The 16,358-nt window shown below is 42.9% G+C and overlaps 2 protein-coding genes across 6 annotated transcripts in view; one reads left to right on the forward strand and one right to left on the reverse strand.

The window, feature by feature from the left end:
- grid2 (glutamate receptor, ionotropic, delta 2) overlaps positions 1–16,358 on the reverse strand; it is a 749,910-nt gene that overhangs the window by 700,625 nt on the left and 32,927 nt on the right. The window lies entirely within an intron of this gene.
- Positions 11,037–13,802, forward strand: LOC124877845 (LWamide neuropeptides-like). The gene is made up of 2 exons (XM_047381421.1): positions 11,037–11,782; positions 11,837–13,802. Exons 1-2 carry the CDS (start codon positions 11,242–11,244, stop codon positions 12,160–12,162), a joined length of 867 nt encoding a protein of 288 aa, XP_047237377.1. The 5' UTR covers positions 11,037–11,241; the 3' UTR covers positions 12,163–13,802.

Genomic DNA, 16,358 nt, shown 5'->3' on the forward strand with positions numbered 1-16,358 from the left:
GCAAATCCGTCCGTCCGTCCATCGTCTTCCGCTTATCCAGGACCGGGTCGGGGGGGCAGCAGACTCAGCAGAGACGCCCAGACGTCCCTCTCTCCAGACACCTCCTCCAGCTCCTCCAGGGGGAGCCCAAGGCGTTCCCAGGCCAGCCGAGAGACATAGTCCCTCCAGCGTGTCCTGGGCCGTCCCCTGGGCCTCCTCCCGGTGGGACGTGCCTGGAACACCTCCCGAGGAAGGCGTCCAGGAGGCATCCGGTATAGATGCCCGAGCCACCTCAACTGGCTCCTCTCAATGTGGAGGAGCAGCGGCTCTACTCCGAGCTCCTCCCGGATGGCCGAGCTCCTCACCCTATCTCTAAGGGAGTGCCCGGCCACCCTACGGAAGAAGCTCATTTCAGCCGCTTGTATCTGTGATCTCGTTCTTTCGGTCATGACCCAAAGTTCATGGCCATAGGTGAGGGTAGGAACGTAGACCGACCAGTAAATTGAGAGCTTTGCTTTTCGGCTCAGCTCTCTCTTCACCACGATGGACCGGCACAGCGCCCCCATTACTGTGGCAGCTGCACCGATCCGTCTGTCGATCTCCCGCTCCATTCTTCCCTCACTCGTGAACAAGACCCCGAGATACTTAAACTCCTCCACTTGAGGCAGGAACTCCCCTCCAACCTGAAGAGGACAAGCCACCCTTTTCCGGTCGAGTACCATGGCCTCGGACTTGGAGGAGCTGATCCTCATCCCAGCCGCTTCACACTCTGCTGCGAACCGCCACAGCGCATGCTGTAGGTCTTGGCTAGAGGGGGCCAGCAGGACCACGTCATCCGCAAAAAGAAGAGACGAAATCCACTGGTCCCCAAACCAGACCCCCTCCGGCCCTTGGCTGCGTCTAGAAATCCTGTCCATAAAAGTTATGAACAGGACCGGCGACAAAGGGCAGCCCTGCCGGAGTCCAACATGCACTGGGAACAGGTCCGACTTAGTGCTGGCAATGCGGACCAAACTCCTGCTCCGCTCGTACAGGGACCGGATGGCCCCTAATAAAGGGCCCCCGATTCCATACTCCTGGAGCACCCCCCACAGGGCATCACGAGGGACACAGATGAATGCCTTCTCCAGGTCCACAAAACACATGTGAACCGGTTGGGCAAACTCCCATGAACCCTCGAGCACCCTGTAGAGGGTATAGAGCTGGTCCAGTGTTCCACGGCTGGGACGAAAACCACACTGTTCCTCCTGAAGCCGAGGTTCGACTATCGGTCGGACTCTCCTCTCCAATACCCTGGCGTAGGCCTTACCAGGGAGGCTGAGGAGTGTGATCCCCCTGTAGTTGGAACACACCCTCCGGTCCCCCTTCTTATAAAGGGGGACCACCACCCCAGTCTGCCAGTCCAGAGGCACTGTCCCCGACCGCCACGCAATGTTAAAGAGGCGTGTCAACCATGACAGCCCTACAACATCCAGACACTTGAGGTACTCAGGGCGGATCTCATCCAACCCCGAAGCCTTGCCACCGCGGAGCTTTTTAACCACCTCGGTGACTACAGCCTGGGTGATGAAAGAGTCCAACCCCGAGTCCCCAGCCTCTGTTTCCACCACGGGATGCGTAATGGCAGGATTGAGGAGATCCTCGAAGTACTCCTTCCACCGCCCGATAATGTCCTCAGTCGAGGTCAGCAGTCTCCCGCCCCCACTATAAACAGTGTTGGCAAAGCACTGCTTCCCCCTCCTGAGGCGCCGGACGGTTTGCCAGAATCGCTTCGAGGCCAACCGGTAGTCCTTCTCCATGGCCTCACCGAACTCTTCCCAGGCCCGAGTTTTTGCCTCTGCCACAGCCCGGGCCGCAGCACGCTTGGCCTCACGGTACCCGTCAGCCGCCTCAGGAGTCCCACAAGCCAACCACAGCCGATAGGACTCCTTCTTCAGCTTAACAGCATCCCTTACTGCCGGTGTCCACCACCGGGTTCTGGGATTGCCGCCACGACAGGCACCGCAGACCTTACGGCCGCAGCTATGGGCAGCAGCATCGACAATAGATGCAGAGAACATGGTCCACTTGGACTCTATGTCTCCAACATCCCCCGGGATCTGGTCGAAGCTCTCCCGGAAGTGGGAGTTGAATACATCCCTGGTCGAGGGCTCCGCCAGGCGTTCCCAGCAGACCCTCACTATGCGCTTGGGCCTGCCGAGTCTGTCCGGCTTTCTCCTCCTCCAGCGGATCCAACTCACCACCAGGTGATGATCAGTGGACAGCTCAGCCCCTCTCTTCACCAGAGTGTCCAAAACATGCGGCCGAAGATCTGATGATACGACAACAAAGTCGATCATCGACCTCCTGTCTAGGGTGTCCTGGTGCCAAGTGCACTGATGGACACCCTTATGTTTGAACATGGTGTTCGTTATGGACAATCCGTGACTAGCACAGAAGTCCAGTAACAAAACACCACTCGGATTCAGATCGGGGAGGCCATTCCTCCTGATCACGCCTCTCCAGGTGTCATTGTCGTTCCCCACGTGGGCGTTGAAGTCCCCCAGCAGAATAATGGAGTCCCCGGGAGGGGCACTATCCAGCACCCCTGACAGGGACGCCAAGAAGGCAGGGTACTCTGCACTACCACTCGGCCCGTAGGCTGAAATGATAGTCAGAGACCTCTCCCCAACCCGAAGGCGCAGGGATACAACCCTCTCATCCACTGGGGTAAACCCCAACACGAGACGGCTGAGCTGGGGGGCAACAAGCAAACCCACACCAGCCCGCTGCCTCTCCCCGTGGGCCACTCCAGAGTAGAAGAGAGTCCAACCCCTCTCAAGGAGATGGGTTCCAGAGCCCACGCTGTGCGTGGAGGCGAGCCCGACTATTTCTAATCGATATCTCTCGACCTCCCGCACAAGCTCAGGCTCCTTCCCCCCCAGCGAGGTGACATTCCACGTCCCTAGAGCCAGCCTAAGCATCCGGGGATCGGGCCGTTGAGGTCCCCACCTTCGTCCGCCACCCAATCCTCTTTGCACCGGTCCCTCACGGTTCCCCCTGCAGGTGGTGGGCCCACTGGGGGATGGCCTCGCGTCTCTCGTTTGGGCTTGGCCCGGCCGGGTCCCGCGAGGAGCAACCTGGCCACCAGGCACTCTCCGACGAGTCCCGACCCCAGGCCTGGCTCCAGGGTGGGACCCCGGCACCGCCGTACCGGGCGACGTCACGTGCCTCGATATTGTGTTCTTCATGAGGGGTTCTTGAACCATTCTTTGTCTGACCCATCACCTAGAACCTGTTTGCCATGGGAGACCCTACCAGGGGCATTTAGGCCCCAGACAACATAGCCTCTAGGATCATTTGAGCACTCAAACCCCTCCACCACGTTAAGGTGACGGTTCAAGAATTTGGTTCTTATTCAAAATAATATTTCCTTAAATATTATTTTAATAAATAAAAGCAGCTAATTAAACACAATTAAGACCCATTTATCCAAAAGGTTTGGTTCTTATTCAAAATAATATTTCCTTAAATATTATTTTAATAAATAAAGGCAGCTATTTAAACACCTTTGAGAATTGGTCATCCAGAAGGTTGGTTTTATTCAGCAAATCATTCTTTAAAATGTTATTTTTATTAAAATAATGTTTTATCTGATCTTGCATTGTGCATGGTTGTTTAAAGGTGTACCAATTATTACCTCAGTTAGTTCCAAGACTAACTTAATTTCATTTCCAGATTCTTCAAGATAATCCTGTTCTCAAACATAAACATTGCATGATAGTGTTGCATCACTCGTTTGGTCATGGTTTTCAATCATCTTTGATTCACTTGTTTATATTGTACATAGCCCATTAGTCTTCCTTATTCTTTCATTTTGCTTGGTAGTTTAGTTGGATTGTTTTACCATATTTAAAGAGTTTGTTTATTGAAATATGTTTGACTTTGAGTCGACTTATTTTTGTTAATAAATTCTTGTATTTTAAGAAATTGTGTGAATTGATTCTGTATGTACAGAGTTTTGCTGTTCAATAATCCCAGAGCTTGACTCATCCCTGTCAATTTTATTCTAATACCACCGCCTTATTGGGTTGGTATTCACAGGACAACCCTTAACAGACCAAAATATTGTTTAATAAAATATTAAACTATTAATATTAAATAATATATTCATATTCATAACCACAGCAGTTAGATTTAGGTGACTGGGAGTCAGCATACTGAAAAGGGAGCGATCATCATTAAATAATATTTGCATGAACAATAATTTAGTTAAAAAACTGTTTTATGCATGTTGCATAAAGAATTCCCATTCTGTAATCTGAGTACCAATAAAACATTTGACATTTATTACATACTGACTGAATTAGGATAATTCAAAAGTGTATCCTGAAAGAGCAAGAAACTATTTGAGAGGATCAGCATCAGTATCAGCACATTTATATGTGAATACACTGGCCATGTACCTACTCTTTCTAATGACAAGGCATGTCTCCACTTTTCCTAGAAATAAGGGAGTTTTCTGAGAACATCTCTTACCCCTGCTTTTCTACTGCCTCTTTCAGGGTAAGAGTAGTTTATAGTTTATTTCTTGTTAGAAATTTGTCCAAGATACCTGTTCTAACTGGTGGGGAGTACCTTTGGATTTAACCAGTACCCTTTGGGGTAGAGCTCTGTAAAGGGAAAGTGTTAAGCATTTCAGATTAGAAAAGTATTTTCAATATTTTCAATATTTCAATATTATATTGGTTTCTCCATTCACAAGATTGAGGGATTGAATCCTGCAGTTTTAAACTGTTAATATTAAAATGTTTGACAGCGTGTTTCCCTGAGTTTGAAGAGGTTTTAATTTTGCTACAGTGTAATATTGTGATACAAAAAAATCTCAAATTATGGTTGTGAAACACCAAATTGTAATCCAGATTGAAGTTTGAGTTGATCTCTCCTCTGCCAAAAACACAGGAAAATCAATGATCTATGAAATACATTTAAAACTCATTACACTTTTGGAGGTTGGAGTAAGTTAACATGAGATTTAGGGAGACGACACTGTAAGAGAATCATTGTTAAAGTTGTAATGCTTTGTTGTGAAATGAGACGTTTCCTTTATCACACACACACCTAGCAGCACTCCTGCCAACAGTAGGCTGATGAGAAGCAATTCTTTCAGCATTAGCGGATGTAATTTACATAAACAGGACTAGCAGTTGAAACATAAGCAACAAACAGACCAGGCGGGAATGGGCATTCAGGACAATTAAATTCTGGTGGATAACAGTTCAGGGTAGCATCATGGAACCACATCTAGAGTGACAAAATAGTCAAATTTATGTAGTGACTGTGGTCTGTAATCTGAATCTGACAATTTTGTCTAATTTTTCTTTTCTACAGCTCTCTGGCAATGGATTGTGAAGGGAAGGGGGGCAGATACTACATCAGTTTTAGTTTTGTTTAGATCAGATAAAGATAATGAGGGTGCTGCGGTGTCACAGAGGGAAAGCGCACAATCCATGTACGGAGGCTGCAGTCCTTGACGCAGCTGTGACGGGTTCGAGTCACGTCCAGTTGACCTTTGCTGCATGTCTACCCCTCTCTCACACCACCCCACTTCCTGTTGGTCAACTTACAAAATAAAGGCCACTAGTGCCACAAACTTTAAAAAAAAAAGAAAACAAAGTAGGATTAAATTCTGTTGTAGCTCACCTTGTGACAGTGGCAATCACAGAAGCAACCCTGAAGAAAATAAACAGACTTGTTTTACTTTATCTGATTCAACAGCAATGTGGATAAGAGAGGGCGCTACCCTCCTTGGGCAACAAAAAAACCTTTATAGCAAGAAAAACGGCTTTTAAAATGAGTGTGTGTGTGTGTGTGTGTTTTTGGTTGCTGTTTTTCTTTAATGGATGTCCACTCTGTCTGCATATGAATTGCCTACAGTAGTTCTAACTGCATAGCACCTTTTCCAACAATAAATTCAAATAAGAGACGTTTACCCTACAGACCTTGCCAAAACGTTTAAAAGGAGACTATTTCATTAACTATACCTTACAAAAAGGTCAGGGATACTGCTGGGAAAAGAACAATATTTTATTACATCACTAGCACAATGACTACCCTACAAGTCAATTTTTTAAGATCCATCTTTGAATGCAGCTTTAAAAGCAGAGACTTGTCAGAATTTCAGAAAGAACTAGACCCACAATAAATCAGACCTTAAAATCAGCATGCAAGCAAAAGGATGGCACTGAGAGAAAAAAGAGGAAAATTGGATGTGTATGACTTCTTTGGTAACAGATATGATAAAAAGGAATGGATCACTTTGTGCAGTGATGAACACACAGAAAACAACATATCAAACAGACCCAACCTTGATAGTTACTGGAGTAAGGCATCTTAAAACAAACCTGCAGCATCTTGCTGCAGATGCATGACAGCCAAATGTGTACGGTAAAGACGGAGGATGAGAAAGTTAATAAAAACTTGTTTTATTTCATTTTGTTTTTGTTGAGCTTTCAGAGTTGCACATTTTAGCTCCAAATTGCCCCAAATTGTGTCTATTGGCACGACTGCCTAAGAGCATCTGCACAAGACCAACATGATCCCCCCAAACAGTGAGAAGGCACAGCTTTTTGACAAAGGCAACTATAATCAGAGGGGCCACCAAAAGCATGGAGTACAAAATAAAATATACAATGTACAACTAAAATATTACAGCAGTGACTTAATAATATTACATAATATTCTACAACATCATTCAAAGGCTCTGTCTGTGCTGATGAAAATTTACTCACCAGTCACAGGATGACAGATACTTGAAACTTAAAGGGAAACTGACGGCAAGTCTGGACTGATTTTTTCATTTCATCCATACAAGGAATATGCATATTAGGAGTTAATAAAATTGTTCTTTGGATGTGTGATATTTATAAATGAAGTTAAGACATTGATCTGTTTGCTTCTTGTTCCCCATTATATTTGTTGGAATCAAAGTAGTATGTACTTTTTCTATTATTTATTTTATTTGTCTTTAATATATCATTACTAAATGTAATTGTTTTCCAACCATTATGCTTTGATGCGTTTTGTGTTCTGATGAAAAAAACATTACAAGGAAAGTATAAATTACTACATACTCTAGCTGTTTTTTTTAATTAAAATGCTGGTTTATGGTTATCTCTAATCATACAGAATAATTTGAAATTTAAATATTGTCTTCTAAATCTTTTGAATTTTTTGTTTTACTTTCATTGCTTCCATCTGTATCTTTATAACATTTTTTTTTCTCTAAATCATTCTATACATTATTCCACCCTACATATTCTTCTCTTTCATATGTTCTTCTATTTTTTGTCTTATTTACATCTATCCAATGTCTTATATTCATTTGAACTGTTTGAGCATTAGTGTTTTTTTTTACTGATAAATGATATACAAGACCTGCTCACAAAAATCTCAGAGGGACTTTTGAGAGTTAGCCATACCTACAGAGTGACGGACTCTTGGAACCTAGAAGACTTGCACATGTTTCTGACAGCAGCAACTAGCTTTCTGATGTGTAAGAGTGTCTAGTACAGTTAAGTGGGCTGGAAGCTTCTTTTTCTACCTTTAAATTAACCATTAAACCTCAATTAAAGATATACCTACAGTACCTGCATGCTGAGCTTTTAACACAGCCACTTGCTGAAACATGTTATAACTGCACTTGCATGCCCTCAGTAACAGCACATGCAAGTAGACCAGCAGCCTTAAAGAAACGTTCTCTCTGCCGATCCATTATACATGTAAATTGACCCATATGCCATCAAAGAAACTCAATGACCGCATCTCAATACATAGTTATTGTACATTTTGCAGATACAGTATTTAAAGATCTTACAAAAGTCCTTTAATCAAAAATGTTTGTTTTAAAAGAATATTTCTTGACATTAAAGGGCCACCATTATACTTACAATCATCCTTCTATTTCGTCCACCTCGGTCTTTCTTTATCTCTTAAAATGTAATTTTACAATAAACATTTCTTGTTATTTTTTTAGTTTTTGGATATAGTTAGAATGTAGAGAGGAACCCCTGAGGCTGTTAATATTTACTTGAGATTCAAAGTATATCAAATCATAGTTGTTATCACAATAATAATGTGTGCAATACTGCCATTAAAGGCACTGCTTCGATGAAATATATATTTTAATATTATAGTTCAAGTGCCATACATACAACTTTAGCATCATATTTCAACTTGCCATGTTGGAAAACATTCAACCCCCCAGGATAAACTCACTTGATGTATTTTTTGTGGCATAGATGCTAAAGCTCACAAAGAATGATGGGGACATTATGCTAAGGGAAAACACCTTCATTGCAATAATTAGCATTGGGATCGCAATTTCCTGATGTCCCACAGCACCAATAAATACTAAATATGAAGGAAACCCATTATCCCATTCACACTGGGATTTACAAAAAATAGTCATACCTCTTGAACTCTTCATATCATCACATTGCAACCATCTATATTTTACAAGTGTTATTTTTGTTTTGTTTTGTTTTTTCATAAAAACCAACACTAGTGCTTTTTAGTGCATGATTCTGAAGTGGAATAAAATGAGGTTTTTAAGTTTTCTACAAATGATAGACTGAAAGTGTATCATGCATTTATATTTAGCCCACTTCACTATAATACACCTTAAATAAAAGCAAGTGTAACCAATTGCCAGTCATCTGATTACTATCTAATTACAATCATCATTCAAAAAGGGTAAGAGTATGGCACTACTGCAAACTCACCAAGATATGGCCGTCCACCCAAACTGGCAGGCTAAGGAAGGACAACATCGGAGAGTCTGTTGACTCGGAAACTATTAAGGCCAGTACATACTTCACAAGAATAGAGAAATTTCTTCTTTTACTTTTACAACAAAATTTTTTCTTGCAGGTAAATTTCAAACTAAGAAATCAAGCTCAGAAGTCTTCATAGTTTCCTCCCACCGCTGCACACCCACTTCATATCTGTCGGACACCCCAGTACAGAGAATTTCTGCTCAGAATATGTTATCATAATCAAGCTGCAAGATATCCCAAACCAGACCTGCAAAAACAAAATGATGTAATGTTTCTTCTTGCAGCTCCAGGAGTGATAGCTAATTTCTCTGTTCTTGTAGAGCATGAATTTGGAATCTAGCCTGTTGAGAAGTGTGGCAAGAAAAAAGCAATAGTTTAAAAATATGCAAAAGGTGTTCCTGTCAGATGAGCCCAAAATTAAACGTCTGGGCCCACATGCAAAACAACATGTCAGACAGAGTAAACATTTAACGTGAACCTGAACACACTGAAATGTACTCGTACTCATTGTCTTCCGCTTTATCCAGAACAGGGTCGCAGTGGCAGCAGACTCAGTAGAGACACCCAGACTTCCCTCTCCCCAAACACCTCCTCCAGCACCTCCGGGGAGAGCACAAGGCGTTCCAAGGCCTGCCGTGAGACATAGTCCCTCCAGCATGTCCTGGGCCGTCCCCTGGGCCTCCTGCCGGTGGGACATGCCTGGAACACCTCCCGAGGGAGGCGTCCAGGAGACATCCTGTATAGATGCCCAAGCCAACTCAACTGGCTCCTCTCGATGTGGAGGAGCAGGGGCTCTACTACAAGCTCCTCACCCTATCTCTAAGGGAGTGTCCGGCCACCCTACGGAGGATGCTCATTTCAGCCGCTTGTATCTGGGATCTCGTTCTTTTGGTCATGACCCAAAGTTCATGGCCATAGGTGAGGGTAGGAACGTAGACCGACCAGTAAATCGAGAGCTTTGCTTTTCGGCTCAGCTCTTTCTTCACCACAACGGACTGGCACAGCGTCCCCAATATTGCGGCAGCCGTACCAATCCGTCTGTGAATCTCTCGCTTCATCCATCCTCACTCGTGAACAACTCCTCCACTTGCGGCAGGAAAACTACTCCAACCTGAAGAGGACAAGCCACCCTTTTCCGGTCGAGAATCGTGGCCTTGGACTTGGAGGAGCTGATCTTCATCCCAGCCGCTTCACACTCAGCTGCAAACCGCCCTAGTGCATGCTGTAGGTCTTGGCTAGAGGGGACCAGCAGGACCACGTCATCTGCAAAAAGAAGAGATAAAATCCACTGGTCCCCAAACCAGACCCCCTCTGGCCCTTGGAAATCCTGTCCATAAAAGTTATGTACAGGACCGGTCACAAAGACCAGCCCTGCCGGAGTCCAACATGCACCGAGAACAGGTCCGACTTAGTGCCGGCAATGCGGACCAAACTCCTGCTCAGCTGATCCACCAGGGAATACGTGACAGGACTGAGGAGATCCTCGAAGTACTCCTTCCACCGCCCGACAATGTCCCCAGTCGAGGTCAGCTGCTTCCCACCCCCACTGTAAACTGTATTGGCAAAGCACTGCTTCCACCTCCTGAGGCACTAGATGGCTTGCCAGAATTGCTTTGAGGCCAACTGATAGTCCTTCTCCATGGCCTCACCAAACTCCTCCCAATTAATTAGAAAATGGATGGAGATAATTAGAGGGTATCTTTATAAGAAAATCTACTAGAGTCTTGGGGAGAGTTTTTTCTTCCAGCAGATCAACGGTCATTAACATTTAGCCTGAAATAGTATGATTTAGATTAAAACACATTCATATGTTTGAATGGTCCAGTTAAAGTTATGACCAACATGGCAATGACCATCTGTGGCAAGATTTGAAAACTACTGATGCAAAACATTATGTCAGGATGTGACGTTTTGGACTTTGTGGTTTTGTGTTTTTGTTTACCTTTTTAGCTAGATGTTTCTTACTTGTGTTTTGTATTCATGTTAGTTGTGGTTTTCTGTTTTGGGTTATTTTCTGCCCCTCAGTTTACTTTTGTACTCTGGGTTTCCTTATGGTTTCTGTTTTGCTAAGTGCTTAGGTTGTTGTGTTCCCTTCAGTTTCTCAGTTTCCTTCAGTTCATGTTTATCCCTGATTCTTATGCTTTATTTTTATCTTGGTTTATAGTTTCATTTAGGTCTGCTTACTGTCTTGTCTTTAGTCCCTTTCATCATGCTTTGGTTTTATTAAGTTCACCTGCTCCCTCTGTCTCCCAGCCTCCTTGTGTCACCTGTTCCCTGTTCCTCTGATTACCTGCCCTATTGTTTCCTGTCCACCTTTGTCTGTATTTAAGTTTGCCTTCGTACTTTGTTCCACACGATGTCGTTATGTCTCTTCTATGTCCTCGTGAGATGTCTCTTGGATTTTTGTCCTTGCACTGGATTCTGTTAGGTTCTGTTTTCAAATACCATGTCAACTGGATTATCTTGTCACCCTGCACCTCGCCTTCATGTGAGTGAACTCTTTATATTAAAGTTGGAGTTTTCTCCAGGTCTGACACGCCACAGCCAGTCTCCGGGTCTGACACGCCACAGCCAGTCTCCGGGTCTGACACGCCACAGCCAGTCTCCGGGTCTGACACGCCACAGCCAGTCTCCGGGTCTGACACGCCACAGCCAGTCTCCGGGTCTGACACGCCACAGCCAGTCTCCGGGTCTGACACGCCACAGCCAGTCTCCGGGTCTGACACGCCACAGCCAGTCTCCGGGTCTGACACGCCACAGCCAGTCTCCGGGTCTGACACGCCACAGCCAGTCTCCGGGTCTGACACGCCACAGCCAGTCTCCGGGTCTGACACGCCACAGCCAGTCTCCGGGTCTGACACGCCACAGCCAGTCTCCGGGTCTGACACGCCACAGCCAGTCTCCAGGTCTGACACGCCACAGCCAGTCTCCAGGTCTGACACGCCACAGCCAGTCTCCAGGTCTGACACGCCACAGCCAGTCTCCAGGTCTGACACGCCACAGCCAGTCTCCAGGTCTGACACGCCACAGCCAGTCTCCAGGTCTGACACGCCAGAGCCTGACACGGTTCCTGGAGGGTCATCCACCCTGCTTGGCCGACCTCCAGATCTCCCGCCTGGGCCCAAATCTCCGCCATGGTTTTGGCCACATCACAGACCACAGAGGACTTCGTTTCGAGGGTTCGCCTGGCCTCGCTGCCGGCCTCCTGATCGGCTGCATCTTTGCCGGTGGCTCATTAGTAGCCAGTTTTCTGGACCTTTGTTATCTTTGCCACTGGCCTTCTGGACTTTCATTTAGTTTTTTTTTTATCTATGGACTCAAGTTTTGCCCCATAGAAAATCCAAAATTGCTTGCATTCTTTTCCTGACATATTTTTATAAGTTCCTTTCATTACAGCTGTCATTAAATTCCTTTCCAATTTATACTGCTTTATATAATATATAAAATATTAACACAAACTTTAATTAAAATAAAACATTAAATAGCAAAAAAACGTTTTTACCTTCACATTGCTTTATATTAGAAACGAGGATGATGGTAAATCATACCTGCAATTTTCTTAAGGAACAGAAAATCACATCCCAGCATGGAGCAAATTAGCATAGTGTATTGTCACAGTAATGTTCCACATCTGTGCTGCAGCTCACATTTTATGTCTATAGCATTAGTTCTGCACTCCTATAATGATAAAAATATAAGAATGTGTTGTGCAAAGCTACAAATTGTGTATACAGCTGTTTTTGAGTCGTGTTGATTTTTGTTTACCCTTTTTCACAGCTCAGGCAAAGTAAAGACCAAATAGTGTGACATTATATCTGAGTGAATGCACACTTTGGTAACCAAGCAGATCTCCTATGAGGAAGACATTATACAACGAGTGCACTCTGGACAGTTCGATCCACTACTTGGTGCGTTAATGTAAAAACAAATATTTACACAGGACAAAAAGTGTGATTTGATTGTCTGTGTTTTTTTAATCCTTGCAGAGCTGTTCAAAAAGCCCATAAATTAGCCTTTGCTTTAAAATACAGCCTCAACCTGACAAATAAATTTCAATACAGTTTCTTTGATTAGGTCAATGCAAAGAGAAGAAGTCTATTTTTCTGTCTACAGCTTGACAGAACTCACTGTGCATCACTGTGTCAATTATTCAATCTGTGTGAGCATGCACAAACAACAAAGTATTGTTTCATCACAAAGGTTAGAGGGTGGAAAATGAGAAGAAACAAACACAGAACTGCAAATATCCTACACAAGAAGCAGGAAAACAGGTAAATAACTTTGCATTCGTCTTATCTATGGCCCAGTCAAAGCGGCCTCAGATACACAAACATGAAAAAGGTAGAAGTTATCTGGAAAAACAAGAATCAAAAGTGACTTTTTTAAAACTGAGCCTTAATCTGGGTATCCCCTTTCAGCATTTTTCTTTTTGCATGACTTTCTTTCTCAACTGAGAAAAGAAAAACATCACTTTGTTAAAAGTTTAATACTTTCTGTTTTGCTCTTTAGTAGGTATTTTAGGAACTACATTTTGTTTAACCAATCACCCCCCTTCACATCCTTTCATTTTGTCACCCTTCCCACTTAGTGTAATTTAAAGAGCCTGGGTTTACTAAAGTATCTTGCACATATAATACCATGACTTAATGTTAATGTGAATGTGTTTGAACAGGTGTACTACCTTAAAGAAAGGATATTAAGACACCCTAAAGTATCTCTAAAGAACTCTTGATTAGGCAAATTGCCACTTGTGAGTGAATAACCAAGAGCACTTGCCATTTGTTGGCTATTAATCTGTCTCAAGGAGACATGTTTTTACACAAGATGTATTCTCACAGATTATTTAAGAATTTTGTATTTATAGACTAAGTATAGTGTATTATCAAAACAGGACACTTTTTACCACCAAAACTGTATGTGTGACCAACATTTAAGTCTGTAAGCCTGAGAAAAAAGATTTGGCAGCCTCAAGTAAGCATCAAACTAGTTTCATGGTGTTTTTCTGTGTTTGTTAGATCAGTGTCTCATTAAATACAAATGATGCAAACCCTGAAAGAAGCTGGTCACCCCGTACAAAAATTACCCAGCAGCAAGTATTACAGGATCGCAGAGAAAAATAAAAACATCTGAGGCCACAGGTGAATTCCCTTACATTTCATACACATTCCTATTTTGTCAACCTTCCTACTTTTACTTCATACATGTAAACAAAACCTTTCATCTCCATGTACTTACCTGCAATGAATAATTAACTGACATGCAATGTTTTTATTATTTTCATGAATTTTAGAGACGAAAGGCCATTCAAATTTGTTAATAATAATAATAATAATAATAATAATTTCAATTTATAATATCTAAAACTGTATTTTTCCCTATTTATTTAAGTTTTAAATTTATCTTTTAATCTTCATTTTGGTGTGGCTAAGTATCCACGGATGGAGGCCTGCAGATAGGGAGGCTTGTTTGTGTTTGCTGATGGTTAATGGCAAATCAATCATGCACTGTTTGCACCATTTATCTGCAAGTATCAGCAACGGACAAGTAGGAAGTCTGACAGGGTTCCTTCATGGATTGTTTTATGCTAGAGAAAAGTTCCACGAGTGCCTAGAGTGTATTTTGGCAGAGCAGGTCCCAGACAGTACCCTGTTGTTTGGGACTGTGATGAACTTTCTTTCATTGGCATTGCATTACTATCACTGGTTTCATGTTCCAGCTTGCAGAGTGAGTTTGGATGAGTCATCAAAATGATACATCAAAGTCAATTGCAATTTATTTTCATGATGTATTTGTTCAAGTGTATCAAATTCAAGTGTCAATGCCAAAGATGCTCAAACACACTGCACAGTTTCCTACACAAAAACTAAGGTTGTCAATCAAGAAATGTTTGCAGCAGCCAAAATAAATCAATTTCATGTACAGCAGGTATAATAAGTATTGAACCCGCAAATGTTTTTTCACAGTAAATATACTTCTAGGTTTCTATTGGCATTAAAATTCACACCAAGTAACCCATACATACAAAGAAATCATAGAAATTAGTCCATACGTTAAGGTATGTGTAATGAAAGGGAATGTTATAGGGAATAAGTATTGAAAACATAGAAAATATGGGGAAAAAGGCACAGAAAGCCAAGTAACCACATGAAATCTGTCTATATTTAGAAAGCATCATACTTATGGCAATGTAACCATAACAATGTGGAGGTGGAAAGAACACTATCTTACCATACACCAACCACAGCCAGGTGGCCTTCCTAAGATTTCTGACAGAGGAGTCAAGAGAATAATCAAAAGAGCTGTCCAAGAGCCAAAGAGCACTCGCAAAGAGCTTTAGAAACATATGGAAATAAAGGGTACCATAAGAGCTACCCATGAAAACCCTAAGTAATGTATTCGACTGTAATGCACGCTCACTCCATAAGACTCCACTGCTGAAGAAAAAAAACATGTCGTAGCTTTTCACAAATTGCAGAAAATTTGGACAAGCCAGTAACATTCTGGGAGAGTATAGTCCGGTCAGATAAGGCCAAAGCAGAACTTTCTGGATAGTACACGCCATGTTTGGTGGAACAGTGGTTCTGCACATCAACCCAGGACACCACACCAGAGTTGAAGTTTGCAAGTGGGAACATCATGGTGTCTGCTCTCTGACGGCATACAGTACTGGCAGACTACATAAAGAAAGAATTTATGGAGAAAAGTAGCAGGACATAAATATCACTTCATCAGATGGCCATCAGTCTACTGAAACATGTTCTATGAACAACACCATGTTGCTGAAAGAAAACACATTCGAAAACAAACCATGTTACATGTATACAGTCAGCTTTAACCTTGTAAGTATTGTTTTTCTTTTTTTTTTTTTGATGGAGGAAATACCCTTTCCTGAATAAACTATTACTTCTACCTGTTGCCTTCAACAGGTAAGACAGTGACTACTCATAAAACACTCCACACAAAACCACTTAAGAAAAAAAAAAATTTTTTTTTTTCCTTCTACATCAATCTGGGTTTTGGAAGAACCATCTGACATATATGTTTTGCATTGAATGCATTGACATGTCCATCTTGGTTTAATAAATTCTCTAAGTATAAATCTAAAATTTCAACTTTTTAAGGTTTATTTTTCAATCAAATACACCACTGTAAGAACTGTGCAAAACTATGACATTCTCACATTTAAAAGAAAATTTCTCCAACAATAAAGGTATTGTTGGACAGATTCACTGGTTTTCTCTACACCAACAATCTAAAAACCAGATTACATGGGCAGAATTCAGACTCATCTGAAAATAATACACTTCAAAGAGCTACTCTTCTTAAATTTATATTGTAAATGTCTTATTTGCCCCTTTTCCACTGGCTTGTTTTAGCCGGCGCGGCTTTGCACCACTCAGTTTCGCTCTACTCGGTACGGCAACTGTTGTGTTTCTACTGACCCTCCAACGGCTGAAACTATGGCGATTGAAGCCCCGCCTCAAGCCATGAGTGTAGAGCACTGTGCTGCTATTAATGTTACTGCGTTACATTGTCACATCACAGTAACCTGCATAAAATGAT

This window comes from Girardinichthys multiradiatus, chromosome 12 (genome assembly GCF_021462225.1).
Source record: "Girardinichthys multiradiatus isolate DD_20200921_A chromosome 12, DD_fGirMul_XY1, whole genome shotgun sequence".
NCBI lineage: Eukaryota > Metazoa > Chordata > Actinopteri > Cyprinodontiformes > Goodeidae > Girardinichthys > Girardinichthys multiradiatus.

What these genes read in the sequence shown, in the direction of transcription:
- LOC124877845 (XM_047381421.1), top strand. Translation starts at nt 11,242, where the DNA reads ATGTCAACTGGATTATCTTGTCACCCTGCACCTCGCCTTCATGTGAGT. An exon ending in ACGCCACAGCCAGTCTCCAG is followed by an intron (nt 11,783 to 11,836) that starts GTCTGACACGCC and finishes GCCAGTCTCCAG; the next exon opens with GTCTGACACGCCAGAGCCTG.